Genomic DNA, 19,589 nt, shown 5'->3' with positions numbered 1-19,589 from the left:
GAGCATAAGAACCGTAGTTTCCACATATGATCTGATATATGGCCTTATCAAGGGAGAAAATATTTTAGGTTCCAGAAGATGCATGATTATTGTTTGGTCTCTGTTCAAAGCAAGAGTGAGGGAAATTGGCATCTAAGGAAAATCATAAGCATTGCTACTCTTTCAAGGAGATCTCTGTGTGCACAGATGCCTCTTATTCCACTAAAACCATCTCTGATGCTTATTTCTGGGTTGCCTGTGTAAGGCTGGCTTCTGCTATGTAGGTCCTGGCATTTGCCTCCTGGAAAGTGTTACGAGGATTAAAGCAATCAATATTGTTCAGTATCTGGAGAATCTAAAGTAGTTGCAAATGCAGCATCCCTGGGATTTAAACCAGAAATATACATAAGTAGGCAGAGTATGCACGACAGGAACAGAATTCAGGCAATCAAAGGGGTTCGTTGTGAATAATTACCAAATTGGTTTGGTAGGTTATTTCTGTGTTATTTTAGTATTGGAATTTTTATTCTTGTCAAAGCAGGAAGAGAGCAGTTATAGAGGGAAGGACACTGAAGGCAGGAAGAGGAAAACACGTGGGACTGGGAGGGCTGAGCCTGGAAAGATTGCAGAAGAGTCAGTGTGGGCCCCAGCCCACTCACAGATTCTGTGTGGCTCCAGAGTCACACTGAAGAGTTAAGGCTGCAGATTATGAGGCTCTGAATCCCTCAAAGAAAGAAATGCCTCAAGGGTAGACCTGCCAGGCTGTTCTGTGAGGAAGTGAGGTCTTCAGGTGCAGGCTCCATGACTGCACATCAGGGATCATTTTTGTTTTTGTTTTTAATATTGGAGTTTGGATCACATGATTATCAAATCTCAAATCTGGTCATTTTCACTCTTGGCTTGTACTGGGGTCCCTGCCTATGCCTGGAACTTCCTTTCCCTCATTCTCAAAACAAACACAATTACACAGATCCTTCGAGACCCAGTTCCAGCGTCTCTCCTACTCTGTGAAGCCTCTGGACACCCTTGCCTGCCCGGTGGAATTAGACCTCAGAATCCCATTGCTCTGGTGCTTCCCGGGTGGCACTAGTGGTAAAGAACCTGTCTGCCAGTGCAGGAGACATAAGAGACACAGGTTCAATCCTTGGATAGGGAAGATCCTCTGGAGGAGGGAATGGCAACCTGCTCTAGTACCTTTGCCTGGACAGAGAAGCCTGGGGGCCTATAGTCCATGGGGTCACAAAGAGTCAGACACGACTAAAGTGACTTAGCACATTGTTCAGTATCCAAGGGCTTCCCTGGTGGCTCAGACGGTAAAGAATCTCTCTGCAATGCAGGAGACCTGGGTTGGATCCCTGGGTTGGGAAGATCCCCTGGAGGAGGGCATGACAACCCACTCCAGTATTCTTGCTGGAGAATCCACGTGTATAGAGGATAGAGGGGCCTGGTGGGCTACAGTCCATGGGGTTGCAAAGAGTCGGACATGATTGAGCGACTAACACCCATTTTTCTTTCATCCCATTGCTCCAGCTGTCTGCCATTAGAGCCCTCACATCATCTCGAGTTGGTTTTCAGTATCTGTGCAATTTTCCCTTCTGGCTGGGGTCCATCTCTGTTCATCTCTGTGCCTCCCTTAGTGCCTGGAACAAGCAAGGCTCAAAGAGTTCATTCTTCATACTCTGGAGTGGGCTCAAGGTCTAACGTGTGTGTGTGTGTGTGTGTGTTGGTGGTGGTGAAGTTGGACTGAAGATAAATCCAAGATCCGCAACCAGAGACACAGCTGGCCTCCCAGATTCTCCTGCCCCGTCTCCTTGGATAGATTTCATGAAATGCACAAGATCATCCAGAAATGCCTGACCTTGCTATTCTAGCCTGGCAACCCCAGGCCACCTGGAACCAATATTTAAACTTTCAGATAGTCTCACTCATAGTCAAGCCATGGTGGTGCCAACTATGGCTGGCCCAGGAAGAGTCTGGAGGGAACAGTCAGCTGGCTTTGCAGACTTGCCCCACACGCTTATTAACAACTCAATAAAGCTACTTTACATTTCACATCATTAAATCTTTAAGCCCTAACTTTTAGGTCAGAGTACTGTTTTTTTGTGAAAGCATAAGAGTGCCCATATGGTTTTGAGGAGAACTGAGGTAGCCACTACTGAGTTAGGTTTGGAATTGTTTTCTTAGGTATAATGTGACATGGATATGCCTTCAGATTGTGGCTGCTGCCTCTAGTTGCTTCCATGTAACTCAGGTTAGGAAAGTCAACACAGAATTTCAAGGGTTCAAGTATTCGTGAAATTTTAAGTAGTCTCTTGGTAGTTAAATACACTCCATCCAGTCAGGACTCTGTCTCTCGTAGCCTTTCCCGTCTCCCTTTTTCATTGATTCCCAGGCACGAATACGCCTGAGATGTTTTCACTTGCTTCTGTGAACTCTCCAAATACACAGAGTAAGGAAAGCCATAGGACCCCAGTGTGGTTTTCTAGTCATCTTCCAGTCCTGTTCTATTGTTGCTCCCAGGACAGCCGACCTCCAGATTGAACAAATAGCCCAGCCAAAGACCCTTCATGGTGGCCGAGGGGAAAGCTGGAGCTCTGACTCTGGCTCCTAGATGGGGCTGGCTCTTGGTTTGCCTATCTGTTCCCCCAGAAGCCGGGTGGAGGGCTCCCAGTGGTTCATATATCTGTCTTTCAGAACTGTGTTTGGGTAGCAAAATCATGAGCACTTGCTTCTCTCCGGCAGGCGTAGCCCTCCTGCCAGAAAAAGCAGAGGGACAATCACTTGGTGTGCTGTTGCTAGGAAGCGGAGAGGTGTTTGATGTTTTGATTTTGGCAGTATTGGAAGCTTGTCTTTTTAATAACACGAAGAGCTATAGGTTGTTCCTACAAGACTGAATATGTGCTTTTCCGAAAATGTGTCACGAATGCAGAATTCTCTCATCAAATTTTTTTTTCCCCACCATTCACTAAATGAAAAAAATCCTCTGGGATACAGGAGAGGGGTACCAGAAGTTCAAAATGAAAATGACAGTGGAAAGGTTCTTATAGAAGCAGCTTTGTTCCAAGGTAGCCATGGGTAGCAGCTCCCACACCACGGCCAGCAAGTGAGGGGCAAGGATGGAATTCATGCCCCTCAGATATCAGTGTCCAACTGTCCAACCCCGAGGAAGCCATGTGAAGTTTATCAGGCCGTTCTAATCTACTCTTGGGATTATTCTCTGAATGTTTAATGAGCTGTGTGTCCAAGGCACAGTGCTTGGCTGGATGAGCGAGATATAGTCCTGCTGCTGAAACAGGGAAAGAGACCATAAGGATTCAGAGGGTCTGCACAAGAATAAAGATGTGGAAGGCGCAGGACCTGATAGGCAGGGGATAACTTTTCCTGAGCCAGTTGGGGAGCACCACAGAGGAATTTGAACTGTCTTAAAGGATAGGCATCTGATTTTTCCAGTGGAGAAGACAAGAAGGCACATTCGAGGCAAGAACAAGGTAGAAGGAAGCCTGAAGGTTAGTGAGACAGCCCCATATGACTGGATGAAAGAATGAAGGGGAAAGAAAGAGGGATGTTTAGATGGCTAGGGACCTTGACATTGAGGCCAAGAAATTTGAACTTTCTCTGTAAATGAGGCCTTAATCTCACTCCACCAATAAATCTCTCTGGAGAGGACAGGAGTGGTTTTCAAATACAGAGCTGCATCCTTGGTACCACCATCCAATACCAGTACAATCTTCTGCAGTGAGGGAACTAGTGGAAATGTCCAATATGGTGGTCACGAATTACAGATGGCCGCTGAACACTTGAGGTATGGCTAGTGTGACTGAGGAACTGAATTTTAGATTTATTTAATCATAGTTAACTTAAATTTCTATTTAAATGGCTCCATGTGGATGGTAGCTACCATCTTAGAGCTTTGCAGGAGGCAGTGGTTGTAACTTGACAGGGGAAAAAAAGATGAGGAGGCTCCCCTGTAGGTAAATTGTAATAAGTCCTATTTCAGGGAGGGAAGGGACCACAGGTAGGTGCTGACATGTGTACTCTGCTGGGTGCTGTGAGGAAAGGTGTTCAAAGGGTCTTATTGACACATGGCACACGGGACATGCACATAAAATGGATAGACAAGGGAGGCAGTTGGTATGTGACATTACAGTACAGCACGGCGCCAGCTCCTTGGGACCCTGTGATAGCCCTTGGCATCCTTTTCCATATCTCTGCACCGCGCAGCTGTGCAAACACCATGGAACAAGAGTCCTGCCTGCACCTCTCTGCTGTCAGGAAAGATGCCAAGGGCAGGGAGGATAAATTAGAAAAGCATTTCTAGGTACATTAATTAGAAGCTCCCGTGACGGAAAGTATGCTTAAAAGGGATTGCTCGGGCTGGGCTGGTGCTCTTTACCTGCAGGGCTTTCCTGGAAGAGCTCAATTGAAGTGGATCCCGTGGTTTCCCGTTGGAGCAATAGGCGATGGTGTTTCCTGACCGAGAACTCAGCATCAAACAGAACATTACTGACAGAATAACGCCATGAAAGCAGAGAAACCAAAGCCATAAATCTCAGTAACTACTGAAAGTGATAACATTCTGCTACTGATTCTGTAAAATGAATATAAATGTAGAGTATTGGTGAATACTGACTAAGGCAAGGTCCATGATCTTCTATTAACATATAAAAATTCAGCTCCTCTGTGTCATAAATTAGATTTCACTCATGCTGAATTATTAAGCGTGATAACATGAATTGAATACTTGAATAACAATAGTTTTGCTCCTCCCTGAAATCTGATGGGTCTATGAAGATGCTTTTATTTTCCTCTTAATAAATTCCTTTGTTATCAGCAGAAGCATGCATAATTATTCCGTTATCCAGTCCATCCACCCGGATGTCAAGCTCCCAGCATCATTAGATCAACGAGGTGGAAATCTGAGGACAACAAAAAGTGGATCAAATCACAGTCTATGTCAGGAGGCCTCTGATGTACAGATTAAAAAAATCTTACCTGTAGAAATATTTAATAGCTAAAATCTTCAAATGGAAGCTTTATTTTTCTCCCATTCTTTATTTTCTCACTCACTCTAGTTCCTAAATTTGGATTTAAATATTAATGTGTCCTATGACATTCCTTTTGTTGTTTAAAAAATACACCGTGATTTTATCTTTTTAGAAAAGTGATGCATGCTCATTGTAGAAAATATGCAGGAAAATAAGAGAAAGAGCCACCACTCAGGGTTGACTGTTATGAACATTTGGGTATATTGTTTTCTGCGTGTGATCACTCCAGTATTCTTGCCTGGAGAATCCCAAGGACAAAGGAGCCTGGTGGGATATAGTCCATAGGGTTGCAAAGAGTCAGACACGACTAAGTGACTTAGCACATAAGCACGTGTGTGACTACACAAGACTGGAACAGTTTTGTTCTTTTTCCATTAATCCTTCCTGAATGTTTCCTTGAGTTTTAAAATGTACATCATAAACACCATTGTAATGTCTGTAGAATATTTCATTGTAGAAGTCTCCTAAAATGTATGTAACTAGGCCCTTATTGTAGGCAATTTAGGTTATTTCTTTTTTTCCCTTTTTTTCCATTTTAATAACATTGTGATGACACCCCTGTATATAAACCACATGAGTTACTGTTTCTGTAGATGTGAGATTTCCCTATCAGGATAAAAATGTTTCTTAGGACTATTTGTAAGTATTGCCAAGTTACTCTCTAGAAAGATCTTCTAATGTTATTAAGAGCATGAGAGTTGAGATTAGAAAGGCCTGAGTTACGGTCCTGGTTCTGAAGTTCTGAATCTGTCATCAGCCATGTGACCTTGGGGAAATTGTTAACATCTCCAGGCTTCAGTTTCCCTGTCTGTTAAGTGGGCTGGTAGTACCACCTGCCTCATATCTGATTCTGTGTGGAGGAAATGTGATAATTCATGTAAAGGCTGAGTAGAGCGAAGTGCTCATATGGTATTGAAGAAGAGCTACACTTTTACACTTTTGCCAGCAGAGTATAGACTGTCTCTTTCTTCACTCTCTTACATACTCTGGGCACAATTTTGTGTAAGAGTCAACTTGACAAGTGAAAAAAGACATCTTATAGTTTTAACTTCTGTGACAAGACACATCTTTCAAGCCTTTAAAAATATGTGACATATTTCAAGTCAAGGACTGACTTTGACAAACGTTTTTCCCTCAAATGTTGTTTCTCATGAGTGCCAAGTAATAGAAGAAACTCAAATCTTCCTTAGTTTTAAAGGGTAGATGTATTACTGATTGTGTCTGAGAGTCCAGAGCAGTCTATTGGTAGGGTAGGTTATGTGTACATAGCAACTATTAAATATGTGCTTTGAACATTTCTCTCAGCAGTCTCAGTGAATTGGATTGAGCTGTTCATGATTTATTTTAAGTTGTATAAATAGCTTCATATAATAACCAGTAGAAATAGAGAGAAAAGAAGGAAAACACTAGCCAGCAATCCTTTCACACAAACAAATTAAATTTTGTTTGCTGACTGTCCAAATAGTTTTATAGAATTACATTAGACATTCTTTCAAATCAGAGGGTGCATTTCCTCTGGTCGAGATTTTTCCCATGTAAGTACCATCATTTTACCAGGTTCATGAGGTCCCATCCCCTTCATGTCATGTCAGTGGGAGTTGAGTACAACAGCAAGGGTACCCGTCCCCCAGGGCCAGGAAAGAGGGTGAGAAACATGTGAAGCAGAAGTGGGCTTGGAGGGTAGGACCGGAGCGGCCAAAAATGGTGCTGTGAAGTCTGAGCGCAGATGTGGTGGGCGTGGGCTAGTCTGAAATGAAAATTGAAACAACAAAGGAAATAATGTTGAGGAGGGTTCCTTCTCAGACATTTAGTGGCTGCTGTAAGGACAGGCTTTATTTGTCTTTTCTTGGAAACCCGGAGGCTCCACGTTACTTTAAAGGCACAACATGTGTGTCTAAAATCAGAAAGGGTTGAACATGATTTCACAGGTTTTCTGTAATACAGGCGGAGAAGGTATTAAGAATTACAGCTTTGATTATTACAGAGAGCAGAGAGAGCGGTTTTTCTGTCCTGATTATTGTGTCTTAAGTATCAGGCATCAAACAATCTCACTTTGGATGAAATGAAAGCGCTCTTGAGGTTTCAGACCTATTTCTCTTTTGTTCCAGCTTAGTTCCCATTTCCCAAGGCTGTGGCCTTCAGTGTTGAAATGTAATAACTTTGAAGGTACACGGTGAGTCTATTGATCTTTTAATATGGTTTCTGCCATTTAATTCTTGTCCAGAGCAGGCAATTCTGCCCAGAGCAAGCTGGTCACTCTCTATAATCAGGTGTGTACACATCTCACACCGAGAGGGAATGCTTGTGTAGGAACACTGGATGATCATGTCCTGGTCACTTTTCAGGATCATCAGTGCTATTTATAATCTTGAATATTATTTTTTCTGCTTCCATCCTTGAATTAGATTCTGGAAAGAAGTGGTTTCGCTGAACGGAGTATAAAAAAAAAAATAACGGTAGTCTAATTTTATCAATCTTGGGTGTCTCGTGTAAAATGTTAAGTCAAAATTGTTAGGCAGTAAACTTGCTACAGGGCTTCCGTGGTGACTCAGTGGTAAAGACTGTCTGCCAATACAGTACACCCCTGGGATTCATTGCCCTGGGTTGGGAAGATCCCCTGGAGAAGGAAATGGCAACCCACTCCAGTATTCTTGCCTGGGAAATCCTATGGACAAAGGAGACAGTCCATGGGGTTGCAAAGGAGTCAGAAACAACTTAACAACTAAAACAACAACAACAAAACTTGCTGAGAAAAGAGCACGAGTCTCAGGAGATGTAACTTAGTTCAGTTTGTTGTCACTTACTAATGTGACTTTGGGCCTCTTTGTACAATGACTTTTTTTTTTAAATTAATAAAACAGGGACAGTGCTATGTCCTATTTAGCGCTTGTAACAGACAGAATGAGAAAGGCCTTCGTAAACTGTAATATCATAGTTCAATGTGAGGTTATTATGTCTCCAACGTCAGTGTGTTTGAAAATATATTAGTTTGTGTTTGAAACACATTTCAGTTCTCTTTACATCCTGGCCAATCATTTCCATATTTAAACTTAAGCCCCTTAGGTGCTTCTCAGGTGGCACGAGTGGTAAAGAATCAACCTTCCTAGATACAAGAGATGTGGGTTTGATCGCTGGGTCAGGAAGATTGCCCAGAATAGGAAATGGCAACCCACTCCAGTATTCTTGCCTGTAAAATTCCATGGACAGAAGAACCTGGCGAGCTGCAGTCCATGGGGTTGCAAAGAGACACAACTGAGCGACTGAGCAAAAAGCAAAACAAGGACCTTGGCTCAGTCTCCTATATCTTTCCATCTAATTAGTGGCCAGAAAGTTTTGCTTTATTTGGAATTTGTCACCCCACGTTCTAAAGAACGAGGTTCAGTGTTCCTCAAAAGACTAAGATTCTAAGATACTGCAAAAGTGAATCCTAATTGAATGTCTCCAGAAAGTCAAGGGATTTGATGCTCTCATCAAATTGGTCTCTATTTCAGTTATATCGTAATAGAGCTTATTCATATATCAGAGCTACTCACAAAATGGCAGCACCTTGAATAGAGGTGTATTCTAAGAGCTGTGTTCCCAACGTGGTAACAAATAGACATTTGTAACGGTTTACATCTAAGTTGCTTAAAATTCAATCAAACAGAAAATTTGGTTTTTCATTCACACTGGATACACTTCAAGTGCTAATTGACCAAATATGATGAGTGGCTATAAGTTTGGACAGTGGAGACTATAGAATATTTCCATCATTAAGAAAGTTCTAATTGACCAGTCCTGCTCTAGAAGAAAGGGAAACTGATGTCATGTTATTCAGAAGTATCCAGTAAGGTTTCATGCAGTATTTTTTATATCATTTTTAGGTTTCCAATTTAAAATAGCAGCCTTTAATGTCCAGACAAGGTTTGACATTCACTCACCCACCACTTTTCTTCAAGTTGTATTTGGGATACTTGGTAATTTAATATTTTTGAATGTTCACTTCTTTCTGTTGGTCCCTTAGGTCCTGTGTGACAGACATGTGTGAATGTCCAGTCCATAAAAACTGTTACTGTGAATCATTCCTGGCATATACCCGGGCCTGCCAGAGAGAGGGCATCAGCGTCCACTGGGAGCCACAGCAAAACTGTGCAGGTGAGAAATTTCTGGCAGATCCAACCATCAGAAACTCAACTCCAATGCCCAAGCTAGTAATGTGCTCAGTCGCTAAGTCGTGTCTGATTCTTTGCAACCCCATGGACTGTCTTCCTCCAGGCTCATCTGTCCATGGAATTCTCCAGGCAAGAATACTGGAGTGGGTAGCCATTTCCTTCTCCAAGATAGCAATAGAAGAGAATTTGATGACAGGTGAATGGTCACATCCCCTCTTGGCATTATCAGTGGATTTCAACTTGATAAAACACAGGAACTTTTCACTGGGCAGGATAGAAAACGTTTAAGAGACGTACTTTGTGAGAAGTGCTTTGTGATGAGCACATTTGCACAATTTAAGGATTTCCACTGGTGCAAAATCCTCTTAACCTCAAGCTACCAGCTGGATGTGCTTAGCACAGAAATAGTCATTGCTATGGAACAAAGGAGATCCAGGACAGTTACGGTCATTTAAGGTCTTCAGGATAGTTCAGTTCAGTCAGTTCAGTCGCTCAGTCATGTCTGACTCTGCAACCCCATGAACACCAGGCCTCCCTGTCCATCACCAACTCCCGGAGCCTACCCAAACTCATGTCCATTGAGTCGGTGATGCCATCCAACCATCTCATCCTCTGTTATCCCCTTCTCCTCCTGCCTTCAATCTTTCCCAACATCAGGGTCTTTTCAAATGAGTCAGCTCTTCACATCAGGTGGCCAAAGTATTGGAGTTTCAGCTTCAGCATAGTCCTTCCAATGAACACCGAGGACTGATCCCCTTTAAGATGGACTGGTTGGATCTCCTTGCAGTCCAAGGGACTCTCAAGAGTCTTCTCCAACACCACAGTTCAAAAGTATCAATTCTTCGGTGTTTGGCTTTCTTTACAGTCCAACTCTCACATCCATACATGACTACTGGAAAAACCATAGCCTTGACTAGACGGACCTTTGTTGGCAAAGTAATATCTCTGCTTTTTAATATGCTGTCTAGGTTGATCTTAACTTTCCTTCCAAGGAGTAAGTGTCTTTTAATTTCATGGCTGCAATCACCATCTGCAGTGATTTTGGAGCCCCCCAAAATAAAGTCAGCCACTGTTTCCACTGTTTCCCCCACCATGAAGTGATGGGACCAGATGCCATGATCTTAGTTTTCCAAATGTTGAGCTTTAAGCCAACTTTTTCACTCTCCTCTTTCACTTTCATCAAGAGGCTCTTTAGTTCTTCTTCACTTTCTGCCATAAGGGTGGTGTCATCTGCATATCTGAGGTTATTGATATTTCTCCCTGCAATCTTGATTCCAGCTTGTGCTTCTTCCAGCCCAGCATTTCTCATGATGTACTCTGCATAGAAGTTAAATAAGTAGGGTGACAATATATAGCCTTGGCGTACTCCTTTCCCAATTTGGAACCAGTCTGTTTGTTGTTCCATGTCCAGTTCTAACTGTTGCTTCCTGTGCGATTTTTTTTTTTCTTTTGAGAGAGAGAGAGAGAGAAACAGCTATATAAATACCAGTAAAGTGTTCTTTTCCTTCTGAGAGACAGATTGCTGTAATAGTCATTATAACGCTTTGAGCTCAGGCAAGTTAATTAGCTTATTTGATATCTGTAAAATGGGCTTCTTTGTTCATCCAAGAAATATTTCTTACAAAATGGCTAAGTACCAGGCATTGAACAAAGCACTGTGGGTACTTTGGTGGCTATGAAAGATGGGGTGAGATCCCTGCCATTGAAGTGCCGACAGCCCAGTGGGAGAACCAGACAAAACTAAACTCTACAATAAATACTTGCTAAGTGTGGTGAGTATGGTGAAGGAAACAGATAGAGCAGAGCAAGAGAAAACAAATGGATCCAGAGTGGGTGGCTACTTAAATGGTGAAGAGAGAAGACTTCTCTTTGGAGGTGATAAGCTGTACATTGTAGGACTGAAGGGAGTCAGGGCAAGAGTTCTATGTGGAAGAATCTTATTTGAATAAGATAGCAGCTGTCAAACTGGAAGTGAGTCAGTGTGAGCACAGTAGGCAAGGGAAAGAAAGGCTCAAGATGAGAGGGGAGTTGAAGCTAGAGCTGAATCATACAGGACTTCGCAGATCTTGAGAAGGAGTCTAGCTTTTATTCCAAGAAGGATGGAAGCCACTGATGGACTTTAAGCAACCTTCCTTCTGCTTTTCAAATACCACCCTGTGTAGAGGCTACTGTGTAGAGAATACACTGAATAGGGCAAGATTGAAGGCAAGAGGCTGTAGTTGGAATAACAAAATGATGGTGGCTTGGATTAACATGGAGGCAGTGTAGAGGAAGAAGAGAGATTCTAGATATATTTTGGAAATTTACAGTAGTATCTACTCTGCATAGTTATAAGCATTAGTGATATGTATGTGAAACATCTAGAAGAGTGCTCAGCTCTTACAAGATAGTCAGTAGTAATGCTACTCTTAGATGCAAGATGAGATGACTGTCATTTACTACAAGCGTTGGCAAATGTTTTTCTTTAAAGGACCAGATTTGCCTAGAACGGAGAGACTGGGGTTTACAACATTCTACATGAATCTGAGAAAACTTAACTCCAGAATTAGAAAAGAAGGTAGTTCATGGCACTGCTAACTTTAATATATACATTGATGGAGGGCAAGAGCGGTCAGCTGGTTGGAAGAATTGGCTTGAATCTATGTTTTAAGGGTATGGACATCCTGTTCACTTAGCTGGTGGATCTCAGTCTGCTCGACATTGGAGACACTCTGGGAGCTTAAAAAATAAACCAGGAAACTATGCCTGGACCCCAAGCCCAGATATCCTGCTTTAACTGGTCTTGTGTATCACTTGAAACCTCTCCAGTTATTCTGACCTGCAGTCAGAGTTGAAACCACGAAGTTAATTTGTATGCTTAATGCCTGGCTTTGGGGGAGTAGAATGATGAAAGTTTAGGGATCGCTAAAGCTTCTTCAAGCCACCCCTTGACACAGTCACTAATCTATGTCCTTAGAAAGCACTCAAACCTTTTTATCTCCTTGTGACTTCCTTTTTGGACTTGCTCTTTCCTCTGAAAACCCAAGTCCAATCTATGTCTGAGTCCCCTTTCCACGGCAAGAGTGCCTCTCTATCAATGCTGCCTTTCCAGAGGAGGGCTGGAGTGATACAAACTCATATTAAGGTGTGGCTGAGGCTCCTGAAACGTGGGACTAAATGACTTACCTCCCTCCTCAGTGCAGGGTAGTATAGGAAGGGCAGGGTTTTGAGAGACTGGGTCTTTCCAGCACACCTTGAATATGCCTGTCTCCTTTTCTCTACTTTGAGTCCTCTTTCCCTTGAATTTTCCCTGGTGACTCAGACAGTATCTGACTGCAATGTAGGAAACCTAGGTTCGATCCCTAGGTCGGGAAGGTACCCTGGAGAAGGGAATGCTACCCACTCCAGTAGTTTTGCCTGGAGAATCCCATGAACAGAGGAGCCTGGTGGGCTACAGTCCTTGGGGGTCACAAAGAGTCAGACACAACTAACACTTTCCCTTGAATCTACCAGGAAATGAATAAAATATGTGGACTCAAGGCCCAGCCATTCATCCTGGTATAATGTTGAGCTCAGCAGAATTTTGTTAATTTTATTAGCTATGATGCTGTAACAAAGATCATATCAGATATAGAATATGTGAACCCTCTCTTACTGATGCTGAGCTACATTTAACACCAGTTCAGTGCACCCAGTGCATTTGAGGACTACACTTTCCCTCTGTCCCAGGATCCTGATTTCACGGACTGAATCTCAGTAGCTAAAATTACTTTTCTAATGGAAAGGGAATACGACTGCTGAAAGGTTCCATTTACCACGTAAAATTAGTGGAACCATCTGAGTGAAGTGTAACTCTGTCAATGTTTTGTTGCAGGGGACTGTTTTACACACACACACACACACACACACACACACACACACACACCCATACACACTGAACTTCCACAGATTGGCATTTGGTATTTATGGAGATGTGCAGCATCTCTCAGGAGGTTCATTTCTGATTCATCTGGAATATTGAAGACTCTAAGAATACTCTTTACTTGTTTTTAGCTCTCAGATCTTTTGACTTATGACAGCACTTAAGACCACTTAATACAGAGAAGAGAAATTTTCCGGAGGAAAAAGCTTGGAAGTTGAACAGATAAGAAGCCAGCCAAGCAAGAAACTCTGACTGAACAAGTGACATCTCTCAGGCTAGGCTGGATTTTAGTATTACCATGACTACTACCGCAAAGCGTATGCCCATTAGCTGTGGTGAGAAGGACTAATGAAACTCTAGTTTAGTACAGGAATTACTAAACACAATATGATATGCAGAGGGCTATTGTGAAGGTCTATAAAAATTTAATAATGAACATTTATATTAATATGTACTATTTTCTAAGCACGTCCTTTGCCCCAAAGACTATTCTGGCACTTTTTATTACATTTTATCTTATTTAATCCCCACTCTAATCTATATTACCCACATTCTACAGTAAAGGACATTAAGACTTAGAATATTTAAGTAATTTGCTAAAAATCACAGAGCTAGAAAGTAAGAAAGCTAGGACTCAAACCCAGGTCAGTTTGCATTATACCCCCTGTTCTTAATTATTATGAGAGCACAAATAAGCAAGTACAATGTAAAAAAAAAAAAGTCAGCCTATTGTGAGAATAAACATTAATTGTAAAATAGAAACAAAAGTATGAGCTAAATATATATATATATTTACATATGAGTATGTATTTATTTGTGTATTTATATAAGCATCAACTAGTTTATTGAAATATTTGTTATGTTTGTTGTTGTCATTCAGTCACTAAGTCATTTTGTCCGACGCTTTGGGACCCTGTGGACGATAGTACACAAGGCTCCTCTGTTTTCCACTCTCTCTCATAGTTCACTCAGATTCATGTCCATTGAGTCAGTGATGCTATCTAACCATCTTATCTTCTGCTGTTATGTTATGTTGTGTGGACCTTTCCAATTTCTATTCACCTGATCCCTAATCATTGTTACTTGGTACCTTTTGACTCGATAACGTTCCTGTAATCTTGCTCCTGCATCTTACTTTGCCATCCTTAGCAGATTTTCTGCCAACCTCCCTATAGGTGACACTGCTAATTATCACTGCACTTTCAGGTATACATTTTATAAGTGGGAAAGATTCTGGAATATTCAAAGTGGTGTGTGCATTTCTGCAGCAAATGAGATAATCTGCTGGCTTCTGTGAAGAGTTTCCTCCTTGCTTTACTCTACAGACTCCAGGTGATTCTAGCCCCTTTCCTGCAGCACCTCTGCTCTACTTACACACACTGATTTCCTCCTTGGTGACTAGACATCTCCTATAAAGGATTAGGAGATAAGTTCAGCACTGTAACCTTCAGCAGAGAAGAGGGGTGTGGGGACAGCTGAGTCCCAGGGGGCACAGATGTGTGCTTACTAACTGTATTGATAATGCCAACAAGTAATGCCTTCATGGGGCACCACATAAAGTAACACATAATGATCCTTGCATGCTTTACAGAATAGCTGTTTATGTGCCCCCTTAAGAATATATACCTGCTAACCCTAGCCACGGACTTCCCCGGTGGCTCAGCTGTATAGAATCCGCCTGTAATGCAGGAGACCTGGGTTCGATGCCTGGGTCAGGAAGATCCCCTGGAGGAGGGCATGGCAACCCACTCCAGTATTCTTGCCTGGAGAATCCCGTGGACTAAGGAGTCTGGCGGGCTACAGTCCATAGGGTTGCAAAGAGTCGAACATGACTGAAATGACTGAGCACAAGCACAACCCTAACCACTCGGGTAATTTTCTAGTTTTTAAAACATGTATTTAATCAAATGAAACCTTTTCAAATGCACATGTATGAATCAGATCACATTTATGTTGTCAGTAAGTATTGTTTGCCTTTTACAAGTTTGAAAAACATTGGATACGTGGAGGATAAAACAAGATCCAAGTCAGGATTAACTTTCTAGGATCGTATAAAAGTTATGCCAAATTGAAGGCAAATTTAATCATATTATCTCCCTAAAACCCTTCTAAGACTCCCTCAAGGATTACAGCCCCTGCCCACCTCTCTGCCTTTGTCTCCTCCCACTCATTCTCAAATTCCTTGCTTGCTTCTCCTCCAACAAACCAAGGATCCTCCAGTTTCTGATTAGGTCATGGCTGCCTGTTGTTGCTGATTGCACCCTCTTTGCTCCCCCACCCCCTCCCCGGCACCATGCTGTCTCTCTGCCTGGAAAACTTCTGCCATTGTCTGTCTGGCAGTGTCTTGTCACGTTTTAAGATCTAAGTGGGATCCATTTTCTGAAGTCTTCCTAATCCCTAACCAGCCCTCAATGTTGAGTTGATGTCTCTCTTATTGTTCCACCGTACTTCATTCTCACTGTCTAATGTGTTCATCTTGCATTTAATGAAGAATCCATTTCTGTGTCACCTTCACCCATTTGGTTTTTTTTTTATTTATTTTTTTATTGAAGGATAATTGCTTTACAGAATTTTGTTGTTTTCTGTCAAACCTCAACATGTATCAGCCATAGGTATACATATATCCCCTCCTTTTTGAACCTGCCTCCCATCTCCCTACCCACCCCACCTCTCTAGGTTGGTATAGAGCCCCTGTTTGAGTTTCCTGAGCCATAGAGCAAATTCCCATTGGCTATCTATTTTACATATGGTAATGTAAGTTTCCATGTTACTCTTTCCATACATCTCACCCTCTCATCCCTTTTCCCCATGTCCATAAGTCTATTCTCTACGTCTGTTTCTCCATTGCTGCCCTGTAAATAAATTCTTCAGTACCATTTTTCTAGATTTAGTATATATGCGTTAGAAGATGATATTTATCTTTCTCTTTCTGACTTACTTCACTCTGTATAATAGGTTCTAGGTTCATCCACCTCATTGGAACTGATTCAAATCACCTATTTGGTTTTAAGTCCAGGCTCCTGAGACTAAAGCTCAGAGATGATATCTGATTCACATCGGATTCCCTGGCCTAAGAGGATGCTTGCCCCATAGTAGATACTCAGTAAATGTTTATTGATTTAATTTGAATTGAATAGCAATGGTGAAAATAATCCACTTTTCCCCTAGTAGTTCTGCATTTTCTACCTACAAATGGTGAGGGAAGTATCAGTGTTCAGTAGTCAAAGGTAAGATGTCACAGAGAAGCTGTAGGAAAGTACATTGTGCAGTTAGAAGAAAGACTTGAGAGGTCAGAGAGAGGAAAAGACGTGGGGGAGTGCATGTCTATAGGAGAAGGAGGGGAAAGGAAAGAACGTGGGCTAGAGAGACAGGAAATTCTGCCGAGTTTTCATAGTAGGAGGGATCTTTGCGAGATCTGAGGGGAATAAAGTGTCTGGAGCGAAAAGTGAGTTGAAAGAAGCATTTTGGAAGCAGCATAGTGGAAAATGAACTCAAGGCCAGCCAAATGTAACCCAAATTGGGAATCAAGATGATGGATGGAACTTCATTAAGATTAAATCATCATCCAACAAGCACAGGCATTTATTAAGCTGCTCCTCTGTGCTTGGCCTTGTGCCAGAACTTTACATCATGGAAGACAAGGACTCTGCCCTCAGGAGCCCCAGCTTCGGTGGTTCCTTCTGTTCAAGCAAGGGTGCTTGTTGTAGTGACCCCTGGAACCGTTAAAATTTACAGCTGCCCAAGGCTCCACTGTAGACACAGAGCAAAAATCTTTAGGGAAAGGACTGAGGAATATATGTCTTTTAAAAGACCCTTAGGAGACTCTTGTGAGCATCTCCAAATAGGAACTACAGATGCACAGTGAGATGAAATCGCTCAGTCATGTCCGACTCCTTGCGACCCCATGGACTATAGAGTCCATGGAATTCTCCAGGCCAGAATACTAGACTGGGTAGCCTTTCCCTTCTCCAGGGGATTTTCCCAACCCAGGGGTTGAACCCAGGTCTCCTGCATTGCAAGTGAATTCTTTACCAGCTGAGTCACAAGGGAAGCCCACAGATGCACAGTAACTGGGGGATTAAAACAAGTAAGCGGGTAACTATAATGTGAGAAGTGCTATTGGATGCAGAGCAGGGAAGAGTATCCTGGAGAGATACAGGAAGCTACTTGAAGGAGGTGATGTTTGAATTAAGACTTGGTAAATGATTGGTTTGGGGAGAGAATCCAAGCTAATGATAATCAATTTCAGAGTGTTTTGACTGGAAATTAGAGCTAATATTGTAATAACTGATGGAGAGAGAAAGAGAGGGAAGGGAAGAGAGAAGGGAAGGTAGGAGAAGAGAATTAATGAGAAGAGAAAAGAACGTCAAGGAAAGGGTCTTGGAGGCAATTTGAACCTTTAGTGTTAAAGAGGAGGTAAAGAAGCCCAAGAGAGAGAAGGTGTCTGCAAGAAGTTAGTTGCTTTACAATGTTGTGTTAGTTTCTACTGCATAGCAAAGTGAATCAGCTGTGTGCTGTGCTGCGCTCAGTTGTTCAGCCGTGTCCGACTCTTTGCAACCCCACGGACTGAAGCCCACCAGGCTCCTCTGTCTATGGGGATTCTTCAGGCAAGAATACTGGAGTGGGTTGCCATGCCCTCCTTAAAGGGATCTTCCCAACCCAGGGACCCAACCCAGTTCTCCCGAATTGCAGGCAGATTCTTTACTGACTGAGCCACCAGAGAAGCCCAGGAATACTGGAGTGGGTAGCCTATCCCTTCTCCAGAGGATCTTCCTGACCCAGGAATCAAACCAAGGTCTCCTGCTTTGCAATCAGATTCTTTACCAGCTGAGCTACCAGGGAAGCCTGAATCAGCTATATGTATACTTATGTCCACTCTTTCTTGGATCTTCTTCCCATTTAGGTCACCACAGGCCACTGAGTAGAGTTTTGAGATTAACTGCCCAGAGTTACCATCAGCCTCCACAGGTTTAAGGGCTCAGTACCATAAGACACCTCATTTCAGATGCTGGTTGCCAAGTACTGAGTCCCTAGGTTACCCTCTCTCTGCTCCACTTGGCTACAGAGTAGGGGCAGAGAGCTGTTCTCACAGCCTCCTTCCCTTTTGGGCTTAATCATTTTCTAGAAGGGCTCACAAAACTCTGGAAAACACTAATTTACTCTTGAAAGTAAAATGAAAGTGTTAGTTGCTCAGTTGTGTCCTATTCTTTGCTACTCCATGGATTATAGCTTGCCAGACTCTTCTGTCCTTGGGATTCTCCAGGCAAGAATACTGGAGTGAGTTTCTATTCCAGGGGATCTTTCCAACCCAGAGATTGAACCTGGGTCTCCTGCATTGCAGCTGGGATTCTCTGGTAAACTGTCTGAGCCGTTTATTATAAGGGATAAAAATGAACAACCAGATAAAGAGGCACAGAGAGTAAGTTCCAGAAGGGTCCCCAAACACAGGAGCTGCTGTCACAATAGAGCGGGGACACCATAATTCCAGCACCTCAGTGTGTCCTCCTGTTCCAAAGTTTTCTGAACCCTGTCATTAGTCATTTAGGGATTTGTATGTAAATGTTCCTATGTAGCATGGTTGATTAAATCATTGACTGAAAGTGATAAGCTCAATATCCAGTCCCTGTCCGCATCCCTGGCAAAAAGTGCTGAAAGTTCCAAGCCTCTAATCATGCTTCAGTCTTTCTGGTGAGCAGTCCCCATTCTGAAGCTGTCTGGGGACCCCAACCACCAGCCCTATTGGCATACAAACACTCTGGAGGTTTCCAGGTGTTCTAGGAGCTGTGTGCCATGAACTGAAGACAAAGACAGCTACAGATGGAGTTTGGATGGTTATTACTGTTCTTCAAAAGGGTTCTTCTAAATTCCTACATGTGTCAACATCCCTTCTCCTGAGAATGAGGAGTGGCCCCTTTGATTGTCATTGGAAGTAACTCAGATGGAAAAGTCTGCATGTCATAAAACTTCCAGAACGCTGGCAGTATTTTTTTTATGACAAATCTATTCATGAATTTTCGGGAAGTCTCAGAATACTGTCAAAATCATTTTAGCTCCAACTGAACAAAGATAGTAAATTGCTATGATTTGGCTACATCATCATTTTCATATTCTCTGACCAGCCAGCCAGCTACTTCCCTCTCCCCAGTCACACAACTAATTTTTCTCTGTTGGGCTCTACCCCGCTCTTGCTCTAACTAGTTTCAAACTGATTAATTCAACACATGATAACTAGATTAAAGTAGTCACACATTTCAAATATCCTTGGCAGATTTTTTTCCTGTATGAGTTGGTGGTGGTGGTGTTTAGTCACGAAGTCGTGTCAGACTCTTTGCGACCTCATGGATTGTAGCCCACCAGGCTCCTCTGTTCATGGGATTTCCCAGGCAAGAATACTGGAATGAGTTGCCATTTCCTACTCCAGGGAATCTTCCCAACCCAGGGATCGAAACCACATCTCCTGTATGTGTAATTCTGTATATCTGAATATCAAGATAGTTGCAACAATGATTCTTA

At 42.5% G+C, this 19,589-nt stretch overlaps 1 protein-coding gene across 2 annotated transcripts in view; it reads left to right on the top strand.

The window, feature by feature from the left end:
• BMPER (BMP binding endothelial regulator) overlaps positions 1-19,589 on the top strand; it is a 247,111-nt gene that overhangs the window by 225,729 nt on the left and 1,793 nt on the right. For both annotated transcript variants that reach the window (XM_081533567.1, XM_081533565.1), the window contains one exon: positions 9,028-9,158. In XM_081533567.1, coding sequence (XP_081389693.1) covers positions 9,028-9,158 — 131 coding nt within the window. The remainder of the gene's footprint in view (positions 1-9,027; positions 9,159-19,589) is intronic.

Source organism: Giraffa tippelskirchi, chromosome 10, assembly GCF_054371585.1.
Source record: "Giraffa tippelskirchi isolate mGirTip1 chromosome 10, T2T-mGirTip1v1.2.pri, whole genome shotgun sequence".
Classification (NCBI taxonomy): Eukaryota; Metazoa; Chordata; class Mammalia; order Artiodactyla; family Giraffidae; genus Giraffa; species Giraffa tippelskirchi.
Note: the sequence above shows the minus strand (reverse complement) of the source record. Positions and strands in the feature narration are given on the sequence as shown.